This window comes from Hipposideros armiger, unplaced genomic scaffold (genome assembly GCF_001890085.2).
Source record: "Hipposideros armiger isolate ML-2016 unplaced genomic scaffold, ASM189008v1 scaffold_163, whole genome shotgun sequence".
In the NCBI taxonomy this organism is placed as follows: Eukaryota; Metazoa; Chordata; class Mammalia; order Chiroptera; family Hipposideridae; genus Hipposideros; species Hipposideros armiger.
In genome coordinates this window covers 836664-846779 of record NW_017731513.1, presented here as the reverse complement: position 1 = coordinate 846779, position 10116 = coordinate 836664, and the positions used below count along the sequence as shown (strand labels likewise).

General features: G+C 46.5%; 2 protein-coding genes across 2 annotated transcripts in view; both read right to left on the bottom strand.

The window, feature by feature from the left end:
• LOC109387576 (carbonic anhydrase 3) overlaps window positions 1–8718 on the bottom strand; it is a gene marked incomplete at its 5' end in the record, with an annotated part of 20764 nt that extends 12046 nt beyond the window's left edge. Inside the window, 2 exons of the mRNA XM_019651624.1 lie at window positions 6175–6293; window positions 8421–8718. Of these exons, the coding sequence (XP_019507169.1) occupies window positions 6175–6293; window positions 8421–8718 (417 nt within the window). The remainder of the gene's footprint in view (window positions 1–6174; window positions 6294–8420) is intronic.
• LOC109387595 (carbonic anhydrase 3-like) lies at window positions 2974–4028 on the bottom strand. Its single transcript, XM_019651648.1, has 2 exons — window positions 3921–4028; window positions 2974–3217 (listed from the first exon to the last, which is right to left on the bottom strand). The coding sequence occupies exons 1-2, from the start codon at window positions 3952–3954 to the stop codon at window positions 3003–3005; spliced, it is 249 nt and encodes an 82-aa protein (XP_019507193.1). The 5' UTR covers window positions 3955–4028; the 3' UTR covers window positions 2974–3002.
• Window positions 8719–10116: the final 1398 nt, after the last annotated feature.

Here is a 10116-nt window from a genome sequence, read left to right as displayed (position 1 = left end):
GAAGCTTGGCTCACCATATCATACAGGAACCTGATAGGCCCAGCTCTTGAGTTTGACACCAGTGACAGCTGAGCCTCTTGGATGGAATCTTAAATTGTAGCTCCCGCTCATGGCAAATTAGTAGGCTAGCAGCCTGGGGCCTTGTCCCAACTGGTGTCCCTCACTAAACCACAGATCTGAGTCACTTTGTTTGAGAGTGGGAGCGTGGATATAAAGGTAAGACACCCCCCCTCCCCAAAATCTATGTAGTAAGATTTGGTCATCAGGGTTCATACATTCAAACTTTATTCTTCCAAATACAAATTTCTTTTTTAAAAATACAATAAGAGCATCGTAAAGGAAGGAGACTTATTAATTAAACTCTTAATTAACTCATTAATTAAACCTTTTCTTAGGATCAAATTTGGATGATCATCTTCCACAACTGAATGAGAGGAGTTGCTTGTAAAATTAACAGGTGGAATTGTTAGTTTTGTCTCACCATTTCAGAGCATTTTGGTGGCCATTCGCCTCCTCTGTGAAATGGAGAGAATAACGCCTGCCTCTCGGGGTCCTGGGTGGTTTAAATGAGCTAATACAGTAAAGCGCTCACCCTCTGCGGGCCAGTGTAGTTGACACTTAGCAGAGTTAGCACCCTTCGCTGGCCTTGTCCATCTTATCCAATTTCTCCTTGGGCAGTCGCCTACCCTACACAATCCTTTCTCCTTGTTGGTCATAAACAGAGCCTTGTCTGCATACCTCAGGGCACAGGTGCTAACCTGCAGACAGCATAGCATCTGCTGTGGACGACAATGTTGATACCCACAGCAACCACCCTTCCCTTCCCCCGCTGAGCTGCCCCCTAGAACCAACAGCCAGTCGGCCCTTCCCACTGCGAAAGTCCAAGTAAACCTCTTTAACCAAACGTGACCAACTCACATGCAAAAAGCATTCACCTAATCTAACAATTAACTGTGCTAAGAGCTAACAGTCATATAATTCCAACAAAGCTGGACACTTCCTTGGTGTATTATTTGATACACGGGTTATTAACAGTGAAACTCAAGCTCCTCTCAGTGGCATTCTGGGGTCTTCAGAGGGTGCACCTGACAAGGCAGAGCTGTTTATACCTGCAGACCTCAGGAATGTTCATGCAATTGCAAGGCATCACGCTGAAAAGGCATCTATTCAACTTCAAGTTCCTTTCTCTCCTGCGTGCTTTCTCTCCTGCGTGCTGCCTTTCTAATGCCAGGCCCAGCCACTGTCAGAGTTGCATTGACTTTCTTTTGTGTTATTTTAATCTTTTTTGGTGGGGAGGACCAGTGGTACTCTCTCCAGTGTGATGTAAGTCACTTTGTTTGCCTGGGAAAAAATCAAGCACTCACCTCACCTCTACAGGAGCTAGAAAAATCTCAACTTCACTTCTTCAGGTAAAAAGCATTACTACCCCAGGCTGGTCAGGTAACTTCCTGGCATAATAATAACCGCCCTGGACAATTTACTTGATTAGCTCCAAAGGAAGTGATACGTGTGTAAGCACTCAAAAACTAGCACTTCACATCTGTCATTTTCACTTAACATATTTAATTGAATAAATACTTAGGAGCTGGGGAGTTTTCATGCAGGAAGGAATTCAAAGTGCCATTTTTTAAAATTGTGAGGGCTTTTTTCCAAAGCCCAAACCTGAGAAATCTAAAATGAAGGCTTCTTAAAGACATTAGAAATTACTTTTCATGAAACTTTTGGGTAACAGAGCAGGAGAATAGCTGTATTAGTTGTTTGAATTTTTATATACTTTTAAGATCATTAAGTGTTTATTTTTCCAAAATTAAGTAATCAAGACTAATAGGAATTTTTGAATTACTGGAATACATCACACAGCTATTTTATCACATATACAGAGGGTGCCAAAAAAATGTATACACATTTTAAGAAAGGAAAAAAACTATTAAAATTGTAAAACTCAACATATACCGGTAACAAAAGATGAATACAACTCATGTTTGACTTCTGCAATTACAAGAGGTGCTCAAAGTGGTTACCATCAGTGTCCAGACACTTCTGATTACAGCGAACTACTGCTGGAGCATAGATAACATCTCTTAAAAATGTGTATACATTTTTTTGGAACCCCCAGTATTCCAAATAAATAATGAAGTTTAAGTAATTTATTCTTAAAATATTTTATGTTGGTATAATTGAACAATTTTTAGTATTTTTCAGCTTTATTGAGGTATAATTGACAAATAAAATTATAAGTTATTTAAGAGTTACATCATGATGGTTTGATATGTGTATATATTCTGAAAGGATTCTTCGCACATCTGTCACCTCACATATTGGGTTTTTTATGTGTGTGTGAGAGGACATTTAAGTTGCACTCTCTTAGCAAACTTCAATTATACAATGCAGTGTTGTCAACTCTAGTTAGACAGATCCTCAGCCTTTATACATCTTATAGTTGAAAGTCTGTACCCTTTTTTAATGTTCCTATTTTAATTTTCGGTATTTTAAAAGGAAAACTTTTTTCCATATAAAATGCTATGCAACACCTTCATTTTCTCCAATGCATGTACTATCTATCCTAGGATAAGCTATTCTTTTGTTTTCCACTAAGAAAACAAGTGCTGTCAATTTAAGCCATGAAACACCATTCTTTCAAAATTCTGTCAATAGTCTCTGAGCATACCTCCCAGCTTAAGACCAANGATCATGGTCAGGAAGCAAAGGGCCAGCAGAGCCTGGAGAACCCTCCCTTGTACTGACTGCCACCACTGCCCGCCCTGTCCAGCTCCATTTCAGGAATGCACTGCGACTTTGAGCTTGGGCGTGGGGCCATGTCGCAGCAGCAAAGTGACAAAGGCGAGGGTGAGACACGCCTCTTGGATGCACACACACAAGTCTCACAACCAGAGCCAAGGGAAAGGTCGTCTCCACTGTCAGAGATGAAGGGTCCCCTGTCCCCGCTCATCCTGTCACTGTGCCATTGTCACATTTCGCCAGTTATGAACACTGAACCGTCCCTAAGGGTCATACTTACTTGACCGATCGAAAGTATCATCAAACACAACCCTGCAAGTCTTGCCGTTGTTCAGGATGGTCTTGCAAGAGCCGGGGTCGTAAGACGTGGACCACGGCAGCAGGGAAGGGTCATGCTTAATGTCCTTGGAGTGCAGCTCAATGGGTGACTGGTTGTCCCCCTTGGCAATTGGGTAAATCTCATGCCAGTGGTCGGGACCTAGGAAATCAAGTTGAGGGGGCTTATTTACTTGGTGGCACGACCCAAACCCTCTTTTTAATCGACTAAGCCTGCAGTGACTGTGGAGAAGTCTTGGATTTCAGATTGGGCGACACAAGGCTTAGCGTTGGAGACCTGCTCGGAGTTTTACCAGCGTGCCTGGAGCCTGGTTAGCACCGTGCTCCCCGCTCTGCTTCCTCAAGAATACAGCCTCGAAGGCTTCTGTGTGAAATGGACCTCGCCACCTGTCTTACCAATGCCATCTTCTGGAATAAAAGCAGTGACCACAGGTAACCACCTTTTGCAGGGTGCGCCCACGTTCCTTTCCCTGCATTAGGCGGCAGCAGCAGACAGCGCATCAGTCTCAGAGAGGTGGGTGGGTACCCAGTGTCACAGAGTTGGGGACAGTCGCCACTGGACCTCCCGGTTTGAGTTCTCAGTTAGAGGCGGTGTGGTCTTGGGCAAGTTACCCAGCCCCTCTGAGCCTGTTTTTCCCCCTGGAAGTAATAACAGCTCCTCGCTAGGGAGAGCTAGATGGCATGAAGGGAAAAGGGGTGCGCAGCGTTTGGCGCTTGGGAAGCGCTCGGTGAAGGCTCTTCCCTTTCAAGAATGCAAGGGAGTTTTCTGCAGCCCCCCGCGTTCTGTGCAGTGAGTGACAGGGGCGCCTCCACACGTCCGCGCGGGTGCGGGCTCTGGGACTCACCGTTGTGGTTGGCGTAGCCCCACTCCTTGGCCATGGTTGTCCTCTCGGTCCTCGGTGGCTCCTGCCAGCTGTCCGCGCAGAGTCCCCGCGCCCGCGCCTTTTATCTAGGTCCCCCACACCCTGCATGGCCTTATTAGGTCAGCGAGGGGGTTGGTGGGGGGGCTAAGCTGGCTTGGGGTGCTACTCGGGAGGCGGGGTGAGGGAAGCCAACGAATTCCAAGAGCTGGACAGCTGTCCGGGGAGGGGGAGGGTGGGCGGAGGCCCCCCTACCCCTCCCTCCGGTCCGGCCCCCTGGAGCTGCAGGGCTGTCCAACGCGCGGCACGCTGGGCAGAAATGAGGCGCCTTTCGCCTGGTTCCCCCTGGCCCCTCCATGCATTATTACTTTTTTATTATTTTTTTGCAAGCACCGGGTGTCGTAGTCATGCTCAGCCACCGCCTAACACCCGCCTTTGGCGGCGCCGGCGGCCCCTCTGCAAGCTCCCTGCGCTCCGGCGGCGGCCGGTGATGCCGCCTGGAAGGAACGCGCCTGTTTGCCTGGCGCGGGTGGGACGCCCTTGCAGGCAACTTGTCAAGTTCTAGGAGCAAAGGATGGGACGCAGGGCCGGGAGGTCAGGCCCCCAACTCGGGTGTCCTTGGGGTCTGAGAGCGGCTGGTTCTGGAGCCCAGACCCCAGGGTCCCCTTAGCCAGGACGGGGGGGCTGGCTCCCAGGGGGCTCCGGGGGTCCCGGTGTGAGCAGAGCAGGGGTGTGGAGCGAAGTGACACCCCCCCCCACTCCCCCAGCTGCACCTCTACTCCAGGAAAGTCCAGACTCTCTTGCATTCTTGAAAGGCAGGGACATAAAGGGAGCCTGTTGCTGAAAACCAATGACCTCACCCCTCGAGACCACTGAGAGACTGGGAGACAAGTAACAGCAGGTTTCCAGAAACGCGTTTATTTTTCCTCCCTCCCCCACGCTGTTTTATAACACGGTGAACCAGGCGAAAGGGGAGTCGGACTGGCATAAGCAGCGGGCACGTGTCAAAGATGTGCTTTTCCATGGCTGGTTATGGCTCACATGGAAGAAGCCATTGCCGTCCGTATTTCTATTCTAAGAGCCCATTGTAAACGTTCTTCTGTGTTCCAGGCCAGTAATACCGTTACTCTTAAAAAGACAGCAAGGAAAGTGCAACCGAATTTCAGTGCTGTCTTGAACCAGATTGCCACCCGCAGACCCTTACTTACTCCAACTTTTATTGATGCCGGGTATTTTGTATTTGAGGATTACAAACCTTGAGAAGGAACTCTCTCATCATGGTAAAGCTAGCTCATCCCCAAGGCATGTGGAATGCCTGACACACTCAGAACCTGGACGCCTGCGGACTCATTCCGCTGGGTATTTTTGTGACCAGGGATTATTTGATCCACACAATAGCAGTGTGGAGTCAAGACCTGAGATAGTTTGGAAAATTGAATCAAACACAGCAAGCAGATACCGTTGGACTCTGAGCTCAGCTAGGTCAGTGTTGGATCAGCAAGTCTGGGGAGTTGGACTGTCTGGGCCAGTTTTCTGCTTCGTTGTGATGGTGCTGGGTGTAGTTTGTAGTCAGTGGAGGCATTTTTTTATTTCTTACTGAGGGCATAATTATTTGCACTAGCAAACCACGACCTTGCTCCAATGCATTCAATTGCTGCAGTCTTGCTTTTTCTGGAATGTGTGGTGGTTAGAAGATTGGTAACTAAATTTCATGTTATTTGATACAGTGGTAATACAGATAAATTATTTAATGAAGTCTTTATACCAAGCAAGCCCAATAATCTAGTAATTCATCACATTATTACTGTTTATACATAGGAGTTTTAAAAATGGGTTACTTGTCATTAATTAAAAGACTGTGCACAGTAAATAAACAATAGTCTTCACAATAGCACATAATTTCAAATAAACAGTAGGTAGCATTTGCAAAGTGAATTATTTAATAGTTTTAGGTGTGCGGCCTTGAAAAATGATTGATGTTTCTATTGTACTTTCTTATAAGAAAGCTAATAAAAATTGAAATTTTAAGACAATTTCTATAAAGCACGTCCTTTTAGACCCAGATATATTTTTCAGAAACCAAAAATTAATCATCTGCATCTTAATTGACTTACTCAAGCAGCTTTGTCTATAAATTTCAAAATTCCCTGTCAACAGAGCAAAGAGATCATTCTAAANTGGCCTTGCGAGTTCTGTTTTCAGTGGGCGCGGCCCAGAGCGGGCTGCCTGTGCCTCCTACCTCGGCGGCGTACTTGACTCCATCCACTGTGTGCTCGGAGCCGTGGTCATCCGAGGAGCCCCAGTGAAGATGGAACTGGCGGAGCCGGTAGGGTCCAGTGAGAGGGCCCCCCCTCAGCACTGTGATTCAGAGAAGGAGGTCAGCACGAACTCATGCCTCTTTCGCACTCAGAGCCCTGCTGTATGTATAGTATGTACATGCGTGCCCTGACAGCCCAGGGGCAGCCGCCCACCAAGCACCCTGGTTTCCCCCGCACCAATCCAAGTCTTGGGATGTATCAAAATAAGTGATTTCTCCCTTCTGTCTTATTTGTTTGCTCCTTTGATTATTTTTTAAATGTCAGTTTAACATTTGTGAAAATAAAAGGAAAACCACAGGGGCAGTCAGAGGTGGACAACCAAAGTGTGGGTCAGTCGTGGGGTGCAGTGGGAAGAAAGTGACAGATGTAGGTTCCAGGCCTGGCCCACCCCTGGCTAGCTGTGTGTCCTCAGGCAGGTTGCTAAACTTCTCTGAACCTGTTTGTGCATCTTTATGGAGGTGGCAGTAACACCAACCTCTCAGAGCTGCTGTGAGGATTAAACGAGATTAAGGACTCAAATGTGATCACTGCAGTGTCTAGCACAGCCATCCCTGAGCAAACGTGGATTCTTTCTCCGTGTCTTGCTTCCAACTACACTTTTCTACAACAAGCAAGAGCTTCCGTCCATGTCTAATTTCGACCATGTCTGTTCAAAGGAGGCGAAATGGGGAAGTCAGAACTGTCCAGGGAATTAATCACTCTGGGCAGCTCAGCCAGACCATTCTCAGAAGCATTCATTTGAGCTCGCTGTCCAAATGCCTCAGCCCTCTCACTTAACTGAGTTTCACTCCATTCAGCCTGGGGAGGGAGTGATTTCAGAGCCTCAAATATTTCCTAAAGGCTATTGGAAACCACGCAGAAACCCTATAATCAAGATTCAGCAATAGAAGCTGGATGAAAATAGAATTCAGTGGTAGCTATTCTGGAGAGGGCTGACCATCTATGGGTGCTGAAGTGGCACCCTGAAAGCCAAAATATACATCTAAAACCGCTGAGCAAGGTTCGGATGGGCTCCATCACGTACACAGGGCTGGTTTGATTTATGACATTTTCCTGTCCAACCACTAGGGACATTTATTATCTGGACATACGAGTCCAACTTATTAGGATGGACCATATGAAATTGTCACTCAGCCATTTTTTTGCTTACAAAAAAAATGGAATTTTCATGTGGTCTAACCTCAGGGATCCTGTTTAATTTTGTTGTTTATCCTTCTAAATGGAACTTGATTTATTTGACTGCAGAAGGGAGAAAAAGAGCAACAGATAGTAACACGAGCTTATTGTTTAAGAAAATATAAATTTCTGTATTTCTAACTTTGAACCTCCTAGCAGGTGGGAGTTAGGGCTCTAGTACTCTTTATGACAACATCATCGAGGAGATTCATGTATGTACATCAGTAAGGCTAATTTTAACCATGTCAGAGATGTAGCCAGACCAAGATGTGTTACTGTACACCAAGCCCCAACATATTCAGGGAAGATTCCTTCTTACCTCATTTGCAGGGAAACAAAGCGTTTCTCCTTAGCCTTCTTTTATTTCACTGATTTGCTTAACAGTGTCGGTGAAATAGAGATTTTTTAAAAACGTGTGATTTTTTTCATTTACACACACACACACACACACACACACACACACACACTCCAAGAAGAAATTGTCAGATACTTCAAAACACTCACCAGAGGATTGGTGAGACAAGCCCCGCTGAAGCGTCCCGGGCTGCTGTTTGAGACTGGCTTTGGCCCCCACCTGCAGCAGGGGAAGGCACTGCCCACTTTGTCCCTCTGCTATGTGCCTGGCTTTGCAGAACTTAGAAATGCAGCCTTGCTCTCCAGATCATGGTCAGGAAGCAAAGGGCCAGCAGAGCCTGGAGAACCCTCCCTTGTACTGACTGCCACCACTGCCCGCCCTGTCCAGCTCCATTTCAGGAATGCACTGCGACTTTGAGCTTGGGCGTGGGGCCATGTCGCAGCAGCAAAGTGACAAAGGCAAGGGTGAGACACGCCTCTTGGATGCACACACACAAGTCTCACAACCAGAGCCAAGTGAAAGGTCGTCTCCACTGTCAGAGATGAAGGGTCCCCTGTCCCCGCTCATCCTGTCACTGTGCCATTGTCACATTTTGCCAGTTATGAACACTGAACCGTCCCTAAGGGTCATACTTACTTGACCGATCGAAAGTATCATCAAACACAACCCTGCAAGTCTTGCCGTTGTTCAGGATGGTCTTGCAAGAGCCGGGGTCGTAAGACGTGGACCACGGCAGCAGGGAAGGGTCATGCTTAATGTCCTTGGAGTGCAGCTCAATGGGTGACTGGTTGTCCCCCTTGGCAATTGGGTAAATCTCATGCCAGTGGTCGGGACCTAGGAAATCAAGTTGAGGGGGCTTATTTACTTGGTGGCACGACCCAAACCCTCTTTTTAATCGACTAAGCCTGCAGTGACTGTGGAGAAGTCTTGGATTTCAGATTGGGCGACACAAGGCTTAGCGTTGGAGACCTGCTCGGAGTTTTACCAGNCGTGTGTAGCCAGCAGCCAGCGTGAGCGGCCAGCAGCTGCAGTGAGCGGCTGTCCAGAAGCTGGCAACTGATCTGCCTCACCCGGGAAGAGCGCAATGATGGTGCCAAATTGGGCCAGTGAAGCGACGTCCTCCACAACTAGACTGAAAAACAGAATGACAGCAACTTGTCTGTTCCCCTTCCCCCAGTTCCCCACTGCTGTTCCCATCCCCGCAATTCCCCAATTAAAAAAAAAAACTGGTAAAAAAAAAATAAATTTATAGGTATTTCACCTATCTGTTTGCTTCCTACAATGAATAAAGAAATGAATGAAGAATTTATTTCTGATTGGATGCCCCAACGTGACTCCAAACTAGACAAGGACTTGTTAAAGCAAAACATGAGTGTCCTTCCTCTTTTCCGAAGACTGACTTTGGGGGTTGGGGGCGGGGGCGCTACACTGAAGTTAAACACATATTTTCCCAAACAACATATCAGAGAGCACCTGCTCGTCACCGGCTCACTATTTATAGGGAAGCAAAATCGTTGTACAAGTTGCAAGAAAGTCACCTGCCTCGCACCAGAGTCAATACGGTAATTTCCATCCCTTCCTCTGTCACTCTTTGGAAGGCATCTGCTCAAATGGCATGCATATTGAAATCCCAATTCAGGAATGAAAACCTGAAACCAAGCTATCTGCTTTTGTGTACTCTGGCAATGCCTCGTTTAACACAATCCAAGAATGACAATGTGAGCTAAACTGTCTGCTTTTTTAAACGCCGAACGTGTGGGTCCTGAAATTCCACGGAGCAGGCATTTACCCTCCAGGAAGATAAGAGTTCCTCTTGACCTTATTCAGCTATCTGACAATATGAGAGCCTCCCATATAGGTTCACTCTGAACAGATAGAGTTTGAACGAAATGATCTCACAACCGCACCATCCTATTATAAACACATTCAATAATACAGAGATTGCAATAGTGTGTAGGAGAGCGTGGCAGCCCTGGGGCTCTGATATCACAGGGCCTATAGTTTGAGAGCTGATTCTAGCACTTACACACCAGGTATCGTTGGGAAAGTTGCCTAAGGCCCCTGTTTCTTTGTCTATAAAATTTGGGGATGATAAAGTACTGCATTAAGTTCTTGTCAGGGCTAAATATGATATTGCATATAGAATATTTACTACGATAGCTTTCTCTTCTCAGTACATATTAGCTGATACAGCAATCATGATTGTTATTAAAATTGTTATTGGTTCTTTGAGTTCAAATGGGTTTCATGGGTTGAAGGACCCATGAAACCCAACCTTCAATGAAGTTCCAGGAATTTCCTCTAAATTATTTACAAGTGGTCCTCCAGACTC